Below are 21,392 nucleotides of genomic sequence, written 5' to 3' on the forward strand. Positions count from 1 at the left end.
TGAGTATTTCTCATAAATCATTCAACCACAGTTGTGAGTGTACTCGCAAAGCGCAATCATTTATCTTCTATCTTCTTCTTCTATCTTCTATCTTCTTTCTTCTTCTTTCTTCTATCTTCTTCTTATATTATTATATTATTTATATTATTTATTATTTATTTATTTTATATCCAAAGATATAAAAGAAAGTTTTTGTTTGTTTGTTTGTTTGTTTGTCTGCACGCGCTAATCTCCTGAACGGTGAAAGATAGGAGGAAACCTCGAAAACAAAAAATGTCGGGACGGGCCCCGGGAAGGTTATAGGCTAGGTGGCAAGGCCGGTCGAGGCCACCTCGGCCAGGCTGGGCCCATTTCGCAATTAAAAGCTGAGCTGAATTATAGTAGTAAATCTTCTACGGCCTTGAGTAAAAGCTGAATTATAGTAGTAAATTCATTCAAAAAGAACTAAAAATGTCGGGACGGCCCAGGGAAGGTTATGGGAGAGGTGGCAAGGCCGGTCAAGGCCGCTTTGGCCGGGCTGGGCCCATTTTGCAATTAAAAGCTGAGCTGAATTATAGTAGTCAATCTTCTACGACTGCCGGTAAAAGCTGAATTATAGTAGTAAATTCATTCAAAAAGAACTAAAAATGTCGGGACGGGCCCCGGGAAGGTTATGGGAGAGGTGGCGAGGCCGGTCGAGGCCGCTTCGGCCGGGCTGGGCCCATTTTGCAATTAAAAGCTGAGCTGAATTATAGTAGTCAATCTTCTACGGCTGCGAGTAAAAGCTGAATTATAGTAGTAAATTCATTCAACAAGAACCCGGGCAACGCCGGATGCTTTCGGCTAGTCTACATATATAAAAGAAAGTTTTTGTTTGTTTGTTTGTCTGCACACGCTAATCTCCTGAATGGTGAAAGATAGGAGGAAACCTCTGAAACAAAAAATGTCGGGACTGGCCCCGGGAAGGTTATAGGCGAGGTGGTGAGGCCAGTCGAGGCCGCCTCGGCCGGGCTGGGCCCATTTCGCAATAAATCTTCTTCTTCTTCTTTAAGAATTCTGTTGAAGTACAACTTATGCACTTAATAGGAATATCTGACTGATTGCAGCACATGCTTTCAAAATTCTTTCTCGCGGGGCCCAACGGAAGAAAGAACAAGGAATCGTTGAGCACTAACTGATACTGGGCTCGCGTCAGACCTATGTACAGAAGATTAAATTCATTCAAAAATAACCCGTGGAAACGCTGGGTGCATTCAGCTAGTTAATTATAAAAATGAGAAATTGGACTACCAGAATAGTACATGTACTGTAATGATTCCCACAGGCCGATGCAGAATCTGCACACCTACCTTTCATATATATAATTTGGGTTTAATTCCCATCCTGACTAAAAACTGTGAGATTGGTGCTTCGCAGGCAGGGTTAGGAATCGCAAAGTAAGGCAATCCCTCAATTAGATGTTAAACCGGGTGAACCATCTGCTAACATTATCTGTTGGGCATTATAGCTGGATGGATTTCACCAAAAGCTGGCAAATTATCAGCAGTACCTACAACAGACTACAAGTCTCTACCCTAAAAATGTTCCACAAAAATGTTCGGCCTCGCCGATACGTTAATGAAAGTCTTAGGCCAACAATAGCACTATGAATCGCAGACCCAAACATAATTGGACCTAGCTTAATGGAGTATTAGAAGGGACAGATGTTGCAATGGTGTACAGCAACATGTACAATATTACAAGAGTAAATGTAGTAATGTACATACTATTTGGCCTTCTCCTGTCCTGCTTTATTGTTTGTATGACATGGTGGCGAAGTACAATGAGTAAAACATTTACAGTACTTGATTTGGCGAGAAGGAAAAAGTTGATTATTCAATGTAGGAAACAGAATCAATTGAGGGAGGTTATTTACAGTGCATTCAGAAAGTATTCAGACCCCTTCACTTTTTTCACATTTTGTTATGTTGCAGCCTTATGCTGAAATCGTTTAAATTCATTTTTCCCCTCATCAATCTACACTCAATACCACACAATGACAAAGAGAAAACAGAATTTTAGAAAGTTTTGCAAATTTATTAAAAAGAAAAAACTGAAATATCACAACGACATAAGTATTCATACCCTTTGATATGACGCTTGAAATTTAGCTCAGGTGCCTCCCATTTCTCTTGATCATCTTTGAGATGTTTCTACACCTTGATTGGAGTCCACCTGTGGTAAATTCAATTGATTGGACATGACTTGGAAAGGCACACACACCTGTCTATATAAGGTCTCACAGCTGGCAATGCATATCAGAGCAAAAACCAAGCCATGAGGTCGAAGGAACTGCCTGCAGAGCTCAGAGACAGGATTGTGTCGAGGCACAGATCTGGGGAAGCCTACAAAAAAAATTCTGCTGCATTGAAGGTTCCCAAGAGCACAGTGGCCTCCATCATTCTTAAATGGAAGAAGTTTGGAACAACCAGGACTCTTCCTAGTGTTGGCCGCCCGGCCAAACTGAGCAATCGGGGGAGAAAGGCCTTGGTAAGAGAGGTGACCAAGAATTCGATGGTCACTCTGGCTGAGCTCCACAGATCCTGTGTGGAGATGGGAGAAACTTCCAGAAGGACAACCATCACTGCAACATTCCACCGATCTGGGATATATGGCAGAGTGGCCAGACGGAAGCCTCTCCTCAGTGAAACACATGAAAGCCAACAGAATCTTGTTTCTCACAGTCTGAGAGTCCTTTAGGTGCTTTTTTGCAAACTCCAAGCGGGCTTTCATGTGTCTTTCACTGAGGAGAGGCTTCCGTCTGGCCACTCTGCCATAAAGCCCAGATCGGTGGAATGTTGCAATGATGGTTGTCCTTCTGGAAGTTACTCCCATCTCCAAACAGGATCTCTGGAGCTCAGCTAGAGTGACCATCGGGTTCTTGGTCACCTCTCTTACCATGGCCCTTCTCCCCCGATTGCTCTGTTTGGCCGGGCAGCCATCTTTGGAAGAGTCCTGGTTGTTCCAAACTTCTTCCATTTAAGAATTATGGAGGCCACTGTGCTCTTGGGAACCTTCAATGCAGTAGAAATTTTTTATTGTAGGCTTCGCCAGATCTGTGCCTCGACACAATCCTGTCTCTGAGCTCTGCAGGCAGTTCCTTCGACCTCATGGCTTAGTTTTTGCTCTGATATGCATTGTCAGCTGTGAGACCTTACATAGACATGTGTGTGCCTTTCCAAGTCATGTCCAATCAATTGAATTTACCACAGGTGGACTCCAATCAAGGTATAGAAACATCTCAAAGATGATCAAGACCAATGGGAGGCACCTGACCTAAATTTCAAGTGTCATAGCAAAGGGTATGAATACACTATGTAAATGTGATATTTCAGTTTTTTCTTTTTAATAAATTTGCAAAACTTTCTATAATCCTGTTTTCTCTTTGTCATTATGGGGTATTGAGTGTAGATTGATGAGGGAAAAAATGAATTTAAACGATTTCAGCATAAGGCTGCAACATCACAAAATGTGAAAAAAAGTGATGGGGTTTGAATACTTTCTGAATGCACTGTAAGCACAAACCACATCAGCATAATCTTTTCCAGATAGAAATGTGGTACGATTTGTAAGTCTGCACCAAATGATAGTGCAGCAGAAACAAAAATGGTTTGATGTCATGAGAGTGCAGGAGATGCTTCATCCGAAATGCAGTTCATGTGTGCTCAATAATGAACAAAGGTTCATTGTGCTCTCGCCAACTTGGCCTACCAAGCACAACCCGGCTTCACACGAGGCTTTTAATTGCAATTGAAAAGGAAAACACCGACGAGATGCTGCATTAAATGAAATGCTGGCACTCTTACAGATGGGAAACTGCTTAAAACTTCCTGTATATTGACCCAGATTCACTTTATTTCCTTGAGCAGGTTTCATATGGCTACAGTCAATAATAATGGGGGTGTTTCGAAGGAGCAGAAAATTTTGTTCAAAGCATTGGAAGTAAATGTGGCTCCATTGCGGCCATGCTCCACAGAGATATCACCCATTACCATCCTCTTGAAAAAAATGGCTGACACTGGCGATAAACTACATCGAATAGGGCCAACACCTGCATTTAATTTTGCTGCCACATCATGTGATTCCTTAATGGTTGGGAGAAAAATCCATTTTTGTTCCTTCTCATATTGAACAAGAGGATAGCAAGAATAAAATGAAATAAATAATACTAAACCAAACTAGATGGTATTCATAGAATACTTACCCTGCACAGTCAACTTGGTGTGTGCCAACTCTTCTGTTTTTGAAGTTTGTTTTTTTTCTTTGATCCAATATGGCTGCCAGACCATGTGAGCGATTACATCATAAATTTATATTCTCTAATATAATTGTTGTGTAGATCACGCTCAATAAATTTCAAACTGATCAGACCAAGCGCTGTCCCTGTCATAATTAAGGCACTAATAGTGTCATCATTAACAACACTTATTCCCCATATGGAGTTCTTCAAAATGAGCCACGTTTCAATTTTTCCCATCGAGAGGTTTTGGAGATATAGTGGTGCTGTTTTTCCAAGATGGCGCCTGTACCACGTGACCTATGATGTCATAATTATCATTACAATATTCTACAGGATGAGGTGCTCCTATGTTGAAAATTTCATGTCCATCAGACTAACAGTTGCAGAGAATTTTTTTTTTCCATACTCATCAGATGTCGAATTATGACATCATGAGCGTTGTACTTGTCAAATTAAGACGTCATAACGAAGGCACCGATGACATCATCATTAACATATTTTATTGTCCATGGGGAGTACTTCACAATGAGCCTCGTTTCAATTTTCTCCATTGAGCTGTTTCGGAGATATAGAGGTGTAACACTTTTCCAAGATGGCGTCCATACAACGTGGCCTATGACGTCATAATTAAGAATAAAACATTCTACAGGCGGAGGTACTCCTATGGTAAAATTTCGTGTCAATCGGAACAATGGTTGCGGAGAAAATGAATTTTTAAAATGCAGACGCGCACGTACGCCACACGTACGCAACGGAATGCCTAACCCTGTTTTTGCATCGTGAGCACAGGGTAACTATGGTGTTGTAATCTCAGAAGGAAGAGATGTCAATGGATGAGAAATCTCAGAAGGAAGAGATGAGACTTACAAAAATATCAATAGATGGAATAATCACGTTTCATTTGCGGCAACCAGCAATCAGTTGAACAACAATTTGCATGTGCAGCCATTGATAATTACCTGAACCACTTTATTTGTTTTATGGTTACAAACAAAAGACAGTCACTACATTTTTTATTTTTTTTACCATGTTCCACTCTTCACGTAAAAAAGAGACTTTGCATTGTGTACACACCAGAACACTCCCATACTTTCCCTAAGTGTCCACCAATTCTTGTGGAGGCGTCTTCTTATTACAGTTAAATAAATACAATGTCAGCCTGCATTCTGACACCCTTTGTAAACAAGGTTTAACGATGCGGTATGTTACAAAAAAAAAAAAAAAAATTTTTAGCTTCTTACAGGATCAGAAAATGTAAGTTATACATCTGCATTCAAACCCATTTACACAGCCATAAATAAACAACTAAAACATTAGTACAAAACGGTTTTAGAATTTATTTTTCCCCTTGACAAAAAATAAACGCAATCATCTCTCAACACCTTCCCAAGCTTGCTGATTCAAAACGTGCGTGTCCATGCCAAGGAAGATAGGTGACATGTTGGAAATATATTTGATGTCATGTGCAGCCATTGCCTTTCCCATAAATATTAGTACCAATTCTAGAACGAATGAGACCGCAAGTGAAACTGAATGAAACAAAATTGCCTTTTTGCATCCATGCAATCAAATCTGTCTGCTTCACAAATACGTATGTCTCCATGATGAAATCGCATGGAGACGAGGAGCGTTCACAAAGAAACAAGAAACGCCGCCTCTTTTATTCTTCCTTTTCCAAGTACGAATATATATATATATATATATATATATATATATATATATATATATATATATATATATATATATATATATATATATAATTAGTTAGGAAATATTATTTACTAATTATACATACTCATCTTGCAAAATACAGTTTTAAAAACCTTGGCTGAGGACCTCATTCTAGCACATTTTTAACACCCCACGTAAATATTATAAATGTAAAAATGTCAACCTGCAAGGTCACGTGGTCCTCTTGCCCCTGTAGAAAGGTACGCATCAGGGTTTTATCGTGTGTTTGGGACACAGGCATGAAGTTCATGTTTTGTGTCGGTTATGCAATACCGATTAGCCATACTCCAGCTCATGGAATAAAGTCCATGAGTGTGATTGCTGCTCGAGTAAGCTTTTCGGACTGTTTGGTACCCGTGCTAAATTTGTGAATTTAATTTGGGGCCAAGCATATAATGTTTGGCCACATCGCCTCGAAGGATAATTCCTGCTCTATAACTGCCGAGGTGATGCCTTATGAATAATAACTGGTGAGTCTCAAACGGATATGTTGACAACTTTGATTGGATCAGAACTGCAAACGTAATTGGTGGATAAGCAAATGCTCTGTCCTGATGACGAACCTACGCCATTTTGTAATCAGCAATATTTTCACTTGATGCAGTAAGTAGCAAATAAAGAATTGATATTGGTAGACCAGCTTAATTAATTAATACTATTTCCTTGGTTACAAAACAGGAAATATTTGCATGTTAGACAAACGGTTTGTTTGCGTGACCAATGGAGGTTTATCGATCAGAATCACAACAGAATCATGAAGCGAGGTGATGTATGCATATCAGGTTTTTACCCAATTTAATAATATTCTCATTAGAGCATAGCACGCCTCCAGCTCATAATGACTCAAAAACTGCTCACGATAAAATAAAATAAAAACATGGGCTTTGCGTGCTGCTATTGCTGGAAATGTCTTCATGGAGTGGAAGGTGAGAGGAATGGAGAGAAAGAAAGAGGGAGGGAGGGGAGAGAGGATTGGGGTGAAGGTGAGAGCCAGAGAGGATAGGAAGGGGAAGAAGGGAAAATAATGGGGAGGGAGAGGAGAAGAGAGTTAACACAAAAAGAGAGAGAGAGAAAGAAAGAGAGATGGGTAGAAGGGGGAGGATAAGATGAGAGGAGCGATGAAGAAGACTTTCTTTTTTTGTCTCTAGGCACATCCTTTCAGCAGGTATTTCACCAATGACTTCATGAACAATATACACTATGTACAAGCATCTTATATTTGCATGTTTCAAACAAGGCATCAAACCTTTGGGAATTAAATAAAAGTGTGGCATTGATGAGTTGTACATCCAGTCACATTGCGCAGTTTGTATTTTTCATCATTTGAAGAACAATTCTTTGGAAGTGAGGACATATATACATACAATCGACCTCAAATATTTTCATCTTGTTAATTTGGATGGAGGGACTTGTGGAAATAATGATCAAACTGCAATTAAACGCATGCGCAAGTTAGTGATAATACAAGTTCATTTTCGTACACTACACATTAGGACAAATTTTTTTCCCCTTTTCTTTTATCTCACATCTCAGCCAATTCGCATCACACATGCTGCTGTAATGTAATTCCAACAGACTGCCTGGACAACTGAGCAGAACTCCAATCAGGGATGCAAAAATCAATATTTACAGAAGCGCGTTGGAAAATATTATAAAGTAATGCTGGCACAGCACGTAATAACGAGGCTGAAACTCCCTCGTTAACAAAATATCTTATGCTGTCATCCTGTGGTGGCCATCTTTTTCCTCAGCCCAGAAGAGTTTAAAGTCCACCTTTTGAACCCTCAATGGTTCGCTTGGCAGCTCAGATTTGAGACTTAGAAGAACGCAGAAAGGAAAAGTCACGTCACAGGCTCCACAAGTCATTCGGTCAAACGAGCAAAGGAAGACTGTTGGGAGAATATTTTGATGATCCGAGTGCAGCACCTTCATCCTTCAGTCTCTGAAGGATTTACGAAAGTGACAGATGCACCCACAGGAGCAATTTTATTGGATATGCTTCGTGTCACACATGGACACCCCTGCTGTGCAAGTCAAGCATCTCGGCCTTCATAGTCTGGATGTTGCTGAGAATCTTCTTCTGGTGTCCGATGAGTGTAATTCCTATCCGCACCAGACCGCTGAAATGGCACGTACAGAGTAAGTTAGGTCTCATTTAGCTGAGGTGAGTGTTTTGTGTGTACAACACACAATTATGCAGTTTGCACATCCCATAAGGCCCTGCAGAAATACTCCATAGATAATCAAGGCTCAAAGAAGTTGAAGGCATTTAAATTCCAGAAAGGCCAAATACATGAAGTGATGAAAAATTTTGAATTTAAATTTTTTTTTTTTTTTACATCATCAGGAATAATAAGAACATGAAACTGAAAATCCTAAGGCTGCACTTTCGGCAATTAATGAAGCACTGAATACAATAACGCCAGTGAAGCATCCGAAGGTTGTGGAAAGAATTGATGAAACGTCAGAGAGCTTTCAATGGCAATGAGTAGGAGTGAGGGTGGGATGATTGACGACCTCAGTCTAATTGACGCCCCCAGGACCCTCAGCAGGCAAAGACCAAGAGCCCAGGAGAACGCCCTTCAAAGAGGCTTTAAACCTGAAAACTACAACATTAACCTTGCCAGGATTTGTCGACTACATCCAGTGCGAGAGTGTGAATTCTGTGCGGTGCTTACGGACAGTTCAGAAATGCCTAGAAACAATGATTTAGAGGAAACAGAAGAAATACTTTCAAAAAATAATGACGAGACACTCACTCGGCATCAAGCTGTGCCACAGAGTCAAGGGTGGTGTACCCGGCTGCCGCAAAATTATCGGCATAGCGGCCCATCTTGATAGCCTCGAGCCACTCGGGCACCGTGCGCACGGCAGGGGTCTCCGTACTCTGATCAAGGAGAGAGCCTGGGACCCTACAGGAGGAAGGAAGACACATCCGTGGTGTAAACAGAAACAAGTAAGACAGCTTAATGAAGTAAAATAAAAAGAAAGCAGTTACAACAAGGATAGTGAAATAAAGGGCAAAGATAAATAATCGTGTAGCTGTCTCCATCGGCAAGAAAGTACACAGAAAATTGCATTAAAATGGGAAATTTTACTCAGACATGTGTCATTGCTATAATCCATGGAAATAGAGATAAAAAGGAGTGAAGTGTTTTGAGACCTACCTCATTGTTCCCTCATTGGCGACTGGCTTGAGCGTGGCCGGATTCCGTATCATCTTATCAAGAATGGTAACAATGTGACCAAACTTTGGCCGTACTGCCCTCTCGCGCTGCCAACAGTCAAGCATGAGCTGATGCAAAGCAAGTGGGCAGTCCATGGGGGCTGGAAGTCGATAACCCTCCTCAATAGCTTTGATTACCTGTGTAGGAAAAGACCATGACATCATTTTAGTAAGTATAAATAGATATTTGCTGGGATAACGAGGCATAAAGCATCATTGCAACAATTCCTTGTGCTGGTGTGGTGGCCGTTATCCCATCATTATGACAACCTCTCGTTGTTGGTGGCAGTGGCAGTTATTCCTCATATCTTTTACACCCATTGTAAATCTTTCTTTCTAGTCTCCCAGACTCTTAAACTATCAGGTGAAGCGCAAGAGCCAAGCTGCAGCTGACAGAACCTCCCTTTATCATGCATCATGGTGGCAGCAAAGATCTTTGTCTGTGAAAAGGAGTGGGTGCAGGGGCGTGAGAGCTTGTTTGGGGAGGAACGAGGGACAAGCAGATGGAAATGGCTGAGTGTTGTGAAGGAGAAAGGTTCTTTGAAGGAAGAGAAAGGGTAAAAGAAAGGAGGGGTACGAGAGAGGGAGAGGGATTACAGGCAGAATGAGAACCCAAGGGAATGGCGACAGCGAGGTGAGAGACAAAACAGTGGGTGCTGGCAGTGAAAGATGGGTGCTTTCGGAAGTACGAGGAAAATGGGTGTGCGGGTAGGGAAGCGCGTGTGGGGGTAGGACAATAGGTGTGCAAAGTGAATGTACAGAAAATACCAAGGGTAGTTCTTTTGAAGTGCACATGTGCAGATAATAATCAGAGAAAAGTAATTTAAAGACCAGGAAGTACTGGGCAAAGTGTTGTTAAACTGAAAATGAATGTCAGAGAAAAATAACAGGAATATTCATTCTGAACAAACAGCTGAATTTAGTTAATCGGGTAATATTCGGGTAATAGTCACACCGATACAAAGACTATCACAAGCCAAGAAATAAATATGACAGAACTCACGTCCTGGTTGCTCATGTCCCAGTAGGGCCTCTCCCCATATGAAGTCACCTCCCACATCACGATGCCATAACTCCACACGTCACTCGCCGAGGTGAACTTGCGGAAAGCAATCGCCTCGGGTGCCGTCCACCGAATTGGAATTTTTCCTCCCTGTAGAAAGTACCACCGATCAACATCTCCAAAAGCCTCCACAACTTATAATCCATCATCTTTCCTAATTCCCTAAGAAGTTTCTGACAAAAATGTCGGTTTGCTGAACATAAAGCACATGTTATTCTTCGATTACTGAGGTTAATCAACATCATCAGAACGAAGAACTAATTTTGCTCATGAAGCGGAGTGTTGATCTCCGTTGGTGGACAGGTGAAACAATGCATGGAATCAATATAACGGTGACCACGGTATGCTAACTACCGTGGGAAGCAAGGAGAACCTGACAATGCTTCTTGGAGCGACTCGCAAATTGGCACTGCTGATGTCTCTTTATTATACCGGGCTGCTTTATTATACTGGGTGGAAGTTACCTGCCTGCTGTTATTGCAAGTTTGGTTGTTCACCTGAATGAGGTAGCTTGTTTTACATTACAATGAACAGAACATTTTATCCTGCATACTCAAGGGGTTTTTTGTATACTTAGTCGAGGCTCATGTTAGAGCTAACACATATAATAAGGGGAGAGGGAGACAAGAGGGAGAAAGAGAGGGAAGGTCTGTGGAAGGAAGAGGGCTGTGGTGGAGTACACGGGATAAACAAGGAATTTGAAGGAGGTTGGTTTGGGGTGGATTAACGGGGGTAGAAAAGATCGAGGTTTTGGAAGTGTGAAGATAAGAGATGGTGGTGAACAGCTGTTTTGAAGACCTGGAAGGAGGAGTGGGATTGAAGAGAATGTGGGAGTTTGTTCCAGACGCAGGAAAAAAAGAGGAATAAGAGAGTCAAGGTGAGCAGAGAGTCTTGATTTTGGCAGTTTCACCAGAAGAGGGTTGCTGGCAGATATTGTGCGTCTTGCAAGAATATTTGGGGGACAGAGCAAAGACAGAGCAGGGGGAGCTAGGCCAGAGAGGGCGCAGCTCATTCTCATGTACCCTAACACTTTTATCAATATAGTTTTAACATACATTATGACCAAACTCAGCACTAGTTGTAGGTGATACCGCACCAATTTTCCAGCAGTACAAGGATCAGAACCTCGAGGCAGGTTCAGGAGGAGGAGGAAAGGTTTAGGGATTGGATGTCTCCAAACCACTCTTCAGGAAAATATATCAAAAAAAAAAAATTACCTGAATTTCGATCGTTTTACCTCAATATCTATATATATATATATATATATATATATATATATATATATATATATATATATACACAGTATATTGAAAACAATAACTATAAGCTATGATCATTATTTTGTTTTATTTTAATAAATCATCTGATTTACCCCATGTGTATTGATTGATATTCTGCTGTGCTGCCACAACATTGTTGGATCTGATCATCACGTTCAGACACAGATGGTTCCATTAGCGTGAAATGAAAAAGGGAAATGAAATGAATTTTTTAAAAGTCAAACCCTCGATGGACGTAAAAATTAAGCAGCATTCAGGGTGGGAGGTGGTGTCAAGAAAGTGACCTTGCCATACAGGAGCCTTTCTCTGCTCCGACTGCTTGGTGGGTTGTACAGCAACGATTCTCAAGGTCACACTTGACTGCACACGGATGAAACCAGTTTTACTCTGTAATTACATCCCACCATCACTTTTCATGTCGCAGGATGCGTCTGTCCCTAGCAGCATTGTCGCCAGCAGTTTGTCTGTGTCTTATTCATCGATTTGGATAATCCAATATATTGACAAACTTGTTGGATTTCAACCCTTTCCCCCACCCAAAAAAAAAGAAATCCCAAAGAGAGATAATTGTGACCAAGGAAAAAAAAAAAATCAAATGGGAAATATAATTCAACTCAAAATGAATGAGTTTTTAAAGAACTAGAACGGCTCTTGGTAGAGCGCATACCTCCGCCAGGCTGAACAGTTTATGTTTTGAATCCCATTGATAGGCCGGATCTGGATTTGGAGCTGAACCAAAATCGAATTGGCTTGTTCTCGTCACCGAACCAGCTCGTACATCAAGGTTAGTCATGACTCGTCCACAACTTTTATAAATATCATGTTATATATTCGCTTTTTGCCCGATCTCTCAATGGTGAAGATTTACTTAAAAATTAAATAATTTATCGCACCCGAATACATATTCAGATCTTCATCAAAATAGAATAGATTCGGTCTGGTCACACACCCAACCTGTCCACCAAGTTTCGTCCAAATCCGTCCATAACCTTTTGAGATACAGTGCATCCTGAAACATACATATTACAAACAAATATTATTACATACAAATACATATTGTTCTGAAACAGTGCTATGTATCGGTTTTAGCGCTGTCACTCAATGGTGAAGAATCACTTAAGAATGAACTAATTCTCGTATCCGAATCCAGATTCAGATCTTCACCAAAATCGAATCAATTCGTCCTCATCACACACACAACCTCTCCACCAAGTTTCGTCCAAATCTGTCAATAACATTTTGAGATATCCTGCTATATAATATACTGTATCGTTTTTGGCCCTATTCCCCAATGGGGAAGAATCACTTAAAAAATTCTACTAGCCAGATCCGAATCTGGATCTTCACCAAAATCTAATCATTTCATCCATGTCACATACACTACCTTTGCCAAATTTCGTCCAAATCACGTCCACAGCTTTTTGGAATATCTTGTTCACAAACAGACAGACAGACAGACATGGGTGAAAACATAACCTCCATCCACCTTCGGTGGCGGAGGTAAAAAAAAACAAAAAAACAGAGAACATTTAACTCTGGATTTTACACGTGGATAAAATAATGTCTCCAAGATGGTGGACGTAATAGACGAGCAATAAGCACAAATACCACCTGGAGCAGGAAATACTGACCTCCACAACCAGACATTACAGCCATAAATATTGCAAAGATATCAGCACTGGAACGACTCTTTGTTGATGGCGACACAGTTACGTTTTTGTCGGTTTTAGAACCTTTAATACTCGATTGAAACAAAACATGGTTTTCCAATAAGTTATTGGAATGGACTGATTAAATAAAAGGCAACAATCTCCCCATCAAGAATCCAGATGAGAAGAAGTTGTAATGAGACTTCTATATGTTGAGTGTAGAAGTTGCTGCAGCGCAATCATAATTAACAACAGAGTGCGACTGTCGTAGAGAACTCCACAGGTGGATTGTCTCCCTTCAAGTGATGATGTAATGATAACTTGGCTGATTTATCAGGCAGTAGCTTCAGGTAGCATTGAGACAGTTACACCCACTGGCAAATCGCAACAAATCCTAAATGACCTCTCCATCAGTGTGCAAGTGGAAGATCAGTCTGACATCAGATAACTCAGGGGGCTTTGGGCCTTCTTGGAACAATCCATCACACTTTAGAGAAGCTTCCGACTCTGAGAGGGCCAGACCCCCAAAGATGCGGTACCTTAAGGAGATCGGAGCATTGCAGGCCAGATGATGTTCACGTAAGGTTGTTCTTTCAGAAAGGAGAGCTATGAGATTTTACTACGCTGCAAACTTTGTAAAAACAAAATACAAACTCCTTTGTTTATCGGACAGGAAGCATAATTTTAAAAGCTCCTTTTGAATTTGATGTAGATTTGGAGATACAGAAACATCACTATTTAATGTCGAATTTTTAGCATTTATTCCTTCATGATATAAGCAATTGGGGCCGTTTATGAGTCATATCAGCTGACAGATTCTGAGTCTTGACAGAATAGTGCAGACCTATAGCATACTTGTCATTGAGTCGTTGGGCCAATTTTCAATCATCTAATTCACCTGAAGATGATGATGATTGATTGAATGGTTCTATGTATTATATTGATACAAAATCATAAAACCAAAAATAAATTAAGAACCCTCAGAAAACAAAACTTCTGCTCTTATAAATAACATATAACAACGGAGCTGTTTGATTTTACCAACACAACCAATTTGACCCAGATCACTTATGTCACCGAGATGATTTATTTCACCCAGGTGACTTATTTCTCCCAGGTGACATTTCACCCAGGTGACTTATTTCACCCAGATGACTTATTTCACCCAGATGACTTATTTCACCCAGATGACTTATTTCACCCAGATGACTTATTTCACCCAGATGACTTATTTCACCCAGATGACTTATTTCACCCAGATGACTTATTTCACCCAGGTGACTTATTAGTCTGCGCTCGCAAAGCGAAAAGGGGGGTTGAGTGATCAGTTGCGTACACACGTATGAGTATGTATTTCATATGTACGTATCTGCATTTTTAAAATTCTTTTTCTTGGCAACCGCTGGTCAGATTTACACTAAATTTTTAATTATAATACGCGACTACTCACGTACAATTGTTTTAGTGATAATTATGACGTCATGGGCCATGTGGTACTGCTGTCATCTTGTATTCGCGTATTCATTTTCTTGGCAACCGTTGGTGCGATTCACAAGAAACTTTCACCATGCCACGTGTCTACTCATGAAGAATGTTTCATGATAATTATGATGTCATAAGTCACATGGTATGGCCACCATCTTCGAAAAACTGAAAAACGTTGGATCTCTATATCTCCCAAACCGCTGGGTGGAAAAAATTGAAATGGCTCATTGTAAATAACTCCGCATGGTGAATAGGTGTTATTAATGATGCCGTCATTGGTTTGACAAGTACAATGCTTAGTTCAATCAGTCTTAAATTTATTGAGCGTGATCCAAAAAACGATTATATTGGAGAATGTAAATGTATTACCTCATCGGTAACGTGGTCTGGCAGCCATATTGGATCAAAGGAAAAAAACACTAAAAAACAGCATAGTTGGCTTGCACCAAGTTGACTTTCAAGAATTCAATGTAATTCAAGGTAAATATTCTATGAATACCATCGAGTTTCACAAGGATTTCTGATTTCACACAGGCGACTTATTTCACACAGGCGACATTTCATCCAGAAGGTTTTTTTTTTTTTGTGTGTTTACAAAGTCGAGGCTCGTGCATGAGCTAACACATTAAACACAAAAAACATAAATAGACACATTAAAACATCGAATAACGCATAACATAAAACATATAATAAAGAAACTGGGAGACAAGGGGAGAGAGAAGGAAGCACACAAGCACAACAATAGTAGAGAACAAGGACATCGGGAGAGCTGTGGAAGGAAGAAGGCTAGGGCGGAGGAGGGAGGAGAGGGGTACACGGTATAAAACAAGTGGATACAACTAGGAATTTCAGGAATGCAGTCGGAAATTGAAAAAGGTGGATATGGGGTGTGTTAACAGTGTTAGAAAAGATCAAGGTTTTGGATGGGGGAAATTAAGAGATGGTGGTGAACAGCTGTTTTGAAGACCTGGTAGGAGGAGTGGGATTGAAGAGAGTGTGGGAGTTTGTTCCAGAGGCGGGAGAAAAGAGGAATGAAAGAGTGAAGGTGAGCAGAGAGTCTTGGTTTTGGCAGTTTCACCAGAAGAGGGTTGCTGGTGTCTTGCAGGAATATTCGGGGGACGCAGCACAGAGCAGGGGGAGCAAGGCCAGAGAGGAGTCGGTAGAAGAAAGAAAGACCACGAACCTGCCTACAGTGAGAGAGTGAAAAGCCCTCAGAATCAGCTTCTTCGCAGGAGATACCAATGATTCTAAAAGCCTTGGTTTCTACAGTGTGAAGCCGAGCTAGATGTGAGGCAGTTGCCCCAGGCCAGAAGGGAGAGCAGTATTCCATCAAGCTGCGGATGAAAGCTTTGTATGTGGTGAGGAGCTCAGTAGTGCCAAGGAAGGACTTGGCATGACGGAGGATGCCCAGTCGGCGACTGGCTTTGGAGGCCAGCTTGGAAAGGAATTTACCCAGGAAAGATCATGGCAGATATTGAGACTCAAAATCTTGGGTGACAGAACTTCTTTCAGAGGATTGTTGAGAAAGTAGATGGGAGGGTTGTCCAGACGGTCTTTTCGGAGAGACAAAGTGAGAGTGTGAGATTTGTCAGGATTGAAAGACATGTTCCACTTGTTTGACCAGTTTGTGATTTTATCCAGATCTGCAGAGAGTGAGGAGGCTGCAGACTGCCGATCTGAGGGGTGGGATATAGGGCAGCAGAGAGTGGAGTCATCAACAAAGAGATAGAGAGGATTTTACAGAGAGTCGGAGAGATCATTGGTGAAGACCAGAAAAAGCACAGGGCCCAGAGCACTGCCTTGAGGAACTCCAGCCTGGACAGGAAGAGGAGATGAGAGAATTTCATTCATGGCCAAACGTTGACTACGACGGGAGAGGAAGTCCGCAAGCCATGCGTGGAGATTTCCATGGATACCATAAGAGGAGAGTTTGGTGAGCAGGGCGGGGTGCCAGACCGTATCAAAGGCACGAGATATGTCAAGGGAGACAGCTCTGATTTCCTGTTTGGCGTTGATTTGGTGCCGAAGAAATAATAATAATAATAATAGCGATTCATTTTTCACCTTTAGAGTGCCCTGCTTTATCCACTTTAACAGCACCCTTTCCAACATAATCTCCCATTAGATTTAATGGCTCACTGAACAATTTGGCAGCATTAGCATAGGCATTCTACCTCATTGATGAGTGAAACATTAACATTATAAAGCTTTCAGCAACAGGTATAAGGCCTCACATGTAATAACAATCTCTTCAAAGGGTACATGTAAGAACCATCATTCACCTTCAATTGGTGGCACTGAGCGGCATTCAGCTCCAACGGGGCAGCTGTGGCCTGTTTAGCATTTCAATACAGGCCTGGCTCCACCCCTCCCATCCTCCCCTTTTTATTCAGATAAAGTTTGACAGTTCAGTAATGTCCCAGTAATCCTGCCAATCAACCCAGGCCAGTCTCCCAAAACAGAAAAGGTGTTTGGATTCACTACCCACTCCTTTCTTTTCAATATCAACTTAGACTATGGAATCAAAAATACAAGAAGCACTATGACATCTTTAAGCAGAGTTGTTATCATTGAATTGCCAAATCTGTGCACACAGAGTCAACAATTTTTCAGGGAGCTAAAATTGCTATTTTGTGCTTCAAGCACATTTCATTAATTAATGGCATTACTTTATATACAAGAAAAACATACGCACATCTTCAAACTTACGAAATCATCAGCTGAGCATGACTATTACTGGGCTTGATGGAAGCACATATTGACTTACATAAGCCAAACACATGTGGAGGCCGATGATCACAACATGGTCTGTGGGATAATACTCAATTTAAAACATTGATTGAGGTTGTTAATTTAAAAAGTGAAAACCATTAACAATCTTCTTCTTTAAGGGCAACTATTATTCCCACTTCTGGGTACTGGGAATCTTGGCCCAAGTCTTTCATGAACTGGCTGGCCCGGCCAGACATTTGATGGAGTATTTAGGGCAGGAATTTGGAATCTGTTCAGGGTGCTGGTGATTGCTCACCTATGCTTCGCGAAGGACACCACGGGTTCTTTAACGTCCACCAACTAATGCCGGCAGATGGGGCGCTCACTTACCATCCATCCAAGGGACGGCACACACATTGACGAATAACCCTGCCTATGAAACACCAGGATGGCAGTTTATAGCCGGTTCGCCCATTAATCAGGACATTAAGAAATTTTGTCAATGCCGCTCAAAGACTTTTGAATGTCAGTCAAATGGCTTTACCTTCGACTTAACCCATTGTGGTTTCCATTATTTGTTACGTAAACTGAAAATGCATTTCCAAGTGAATCAGAAACAGGAAAAGACTAAATTTTTATGAAAGACTAGCATTCGATTACCCGCACGAACATACAAACAGTGCAGAAGAAGGTTTTTAGAATATTTTATGATTTGAAAGGAAAATCCATACCAAGGGAAATGTTTAGTGATATTGCGAATTTATATATTTATTTAGACATCATTATTACATTATTTAATTTGCAAATGGTGCCTGTGATGGTGTTACCTTATGTAGCGTCTTATTCACTTTATTACAATGAGACCGAAATACCTGCTAGGTTTCATCTTTTGAAACTCAACTGTAATCGAGTGTTGCCAAATTGATGACGTCATTAATCACACTTGCCAATCATGTATCACTTCATTCTTCTTTCGCCGAATAACTTACGGATCGCATTCCTAATCTGTTTCCATTATCTTTTCTAGCATTAGTTATCGTTAACCCACCCCCTCCACGCCACCCCAATCCCTCCTCCTTCCAAATTTCCAGGTGTCCAACCTATGCATCCTCTTCTGCCCTTCAGTCCTCTCCATGCCTATTGTTTGACCACGTCTGCCTCTGTCTTGGCCTTCAACTCTGCTGTGGGTGTTTGCATCCTCTCTCAACTGTTCCTTTTGTCCTGTTGTGTGCTGACCCATTCAGTGTACTAATACTAGCTCTTCCACGAGCCTCAACTATGTATACAAAAAAAATCCCCGTGGGTCCATAGGGATCGATACAACATACAATGGACCAGTACTTTGTAAGATAAAACTCATGCACAAAGTAAAGTAGTACTAGAAAGGATCCAACACAATCAAAACATCTCTAGTTCCAAGATAAGCTTCGGGGATAACATTGTGGTGCCTTACTCGTGTCATGTAGGCTGCATCTGGGTCATCCTCCAGAACACGTGACAGGCCAAAGTCAGAAACCTTGCAGACGAGATTGCCGTTAACCAGAATATTTCTGGCAGCGAGGTCACGGTGTACATAACTCATATCCGCCAGGTATTTCATCCCTGATGCAATTCCGCGCAGCATTCCAACGAGCTGCATAGCCGTGAATTGTCCATCGTTTTTCTGCAGGGAGAGTAAAGATGTTAGCGCCAAGCCAGGGTCATGTTGTAAGTGTGACATGTGACTGTGTGCCTCATTATTAGAGCATGGGTTCTCTAACTTACTGGTTGTGCCCAATGCAGTGCTGCACCATACCCAAGGGGAAAACTATCCGCAAAGGCCTCATACATCCCCTCATACTTATGAATTTAACCTTGTTTTCAATGGCATCATGCTTGTGTTGGCATCTTGTTATGTTCATTACCCAAAACATTTTCATTACACGTATAAAATTTGATAGTGATGTCTTCATAGTGAGGACTGAATACATAGGCCCAGCTGATCCGACTCTCTCACATCATGACCTGCAGATGAAAATCGAATAATTTTCCCTGAAAAGCTTTCGTTTTAATCAAATGAAGTATCAGGTATTGACAAGAAAAGAAAAGGAGATTTATACTAAGACGGCAGTTCAAGGTTGACGTAGACATTCAATGAAGAATATTTCATCTCATTCTTTCCTCCAAGACAGCTGATAACCAAGTCTCAGGTTATCCACAATCCACAACTCTGATCTTATGTACCCCCATTAACCCTCCCCAAACCCTCCTCTTTTCGGGTTTCCAGTTCTTCTTTCCACTTCTGTGAAAGAGTTTCCAGGTGTATCCATCTTGATAACCCCCCTGTGTCCTCCCCTTACTCTCATTCTTCCCCACATTCCTTATTTATCCATGTCTCAATCGATTTTCCTCAACGATGCAATTAGGCCCCCCTCTCTTTCTACTGTTTATTTCACTTTGTTACATCCTGATCCGTTCTACCTCATGAATGAGCGTTAACACTATCGCTGCATGCAAAAAACATACCAAAATAATAGATCGGTCCTGAAGTATTGTAGGTCTACCCTATTGCAGGTATAAACATAATAGGTCTACCCTGAGCAAGTTATACAGGAAGTGGAATCAAAGTTTTATAACACTACATGTTCTGCAATGAAAAAGCTCAAAGCATTGTGGGTAAAACCCAGATGGTGGTCAACAGTCACATGTGCTCTCCAACAAAGGTCTATCATTAAGTTCCTTCTGAAGGAGAACATCAAAACAACCGCAATTCACAGGAGACTGTGCACAGTTTGACAATGCTTGTCCTTCACGTAGTTTGTGTTTAAATGGGTACAAAATGGCCGTGAATCGGGGAGCGATATCTAACATGCAAACATGAGACTTAGACCTAATGAAGAGTTCATTTTGAAGAAGCACTGGATTACAATACATGAAATAGCACAATAATTGGAACCATGGAAATAATTATTCATTCTTATTTGATGTTCAATAAGGTTAGTCTAATGTGTGAACCAAAGGATCTCCACTCTACCAAACCTGAACTGGCCTGCATGGGTTCGCAAGTTCTAAATCATCCCCCATGCAGTCCAGACTTGTCACCTTGTAATTTCATTCTCTTTGGACCACCGAAGACCAATGGCCGGATGACATTATGCTTTCAAATGATCAAGACATCAGAACACGTGTCTTGAAAATGCTGCGTACATGTCGCAAAGATTTCTCAGCAGATTGCATTGCAAAGCCACCAATGTGCAGTACGTGCATCAGGGAAATACCTTGAGGAATATGTTACATTTCATCATTCCCCTGTGCTTTTTGATTTTACATTACAAAATGTCCACATCTGTTTGAACTACGCAGGCCTGTCCGTAAGCTTTTGGTCCAACATGTTAAGCCCTGCAGTTTGGAACTGTCTGCCAAGTATGCAAAAAAAGCTCTTCAACTATTCAAGTGCGGATCTAATCAAACCATTTGCTTGAGGTTTGTTTTCACAAGTTTGTGTCATTATGTCACAAGGACCGATAGGCTTGACGCATGGGTGAGAGAACACGTCTCGTGAGCTTAGTGGAGGATCAGATACGAATTGATTTGGCTTGCATGTAACAATTTTATTACATCCTACATGCCTTACACATTCATTTCCTGTTTTGATCCTATGCCAACCTCTGAGATTTATCATAACCCTACAATATGTCCCAAATGCTTGCCATTGAGTTTTAGCAAAATATTTATCCTTCTAATCCTTCCATGTGGTTTGCATTTGAATGAATTTCTGCGGCCTCGCATAATGTATGCTCGACATAATTCAACTCCTCTTCAGTTCATAGAAAAGCAAAAAGACAGAATCAACAGATTGGGTAGTGATTTTGATACAGCGTGAAGAAGGCAGATGTAGGATGTACGGACAATCAAGATCAGCATGCATAGACAAAATTACAGGCAGATGTACAGAACGAGGTTCGAGAGAATGGAAAAGATCATGAGAAGGTCCATAGGAGAACATCAA

At 41.1% G+C, this 21,392-nt stretch overlaps 1 protein-coding gene across 1 annotated transcript in view; it reads right to left on the bottom strand.

Moving 5' to 3' along the window:
- Nucleotides 1-6,755: 6,755 nt before the first annotated feature.
- LOC137417476 (ephrin type-A receptor 4) overlaps nucleotides 6,756-21,392 on the bottom strand; it is a 137,636-nt gene continuing 122,999 nt past the window's right edge. The window contains exons 14-18 of the mRNA XM_078780090.1: nucleotides 18,858-19,067; nucleotides 10,219-10,368; nucleotides 9,157-9,353; nucleotides 8,749-8,901; nucleotides 6,756-8,109 (exon numbers count right to left, since the gene is read on the bottom strand). Of these exons, the coding sequence (XP_078636216.1) occupies nucleotides 7,995-8,109; nucleotides 8,749-8,901; nucleotides 9,157-9,353; nucleotides 10,219-10,368; nucleotides 18,858-19,067 (825 nt within the window). The 3' untranslated portion in view covers nucleotides 6,756-7,994. The remainder of the gene's footprint in view (nucleotides 8,110-8,748; nucleotides 8,902-9,156; nucleotides 9,354-10,218; nucleotides 10,369-18,857; nucleotides 19,068-21,392) is intronic.

The sequence above is a fragment of the Myxine glutinosa genome, chromosome 6 (assembly GCF_964187855.1).
Source record: "Myxine glutinosa chromosome 6, kmMyxGlut1.1, whole genome shotgun sequence".
NCBI lineage: Eukaryota > Metazoa > Chordata > Myxini > Myxiniformes > Myxinidae > Myxine > Myxine glutinosa.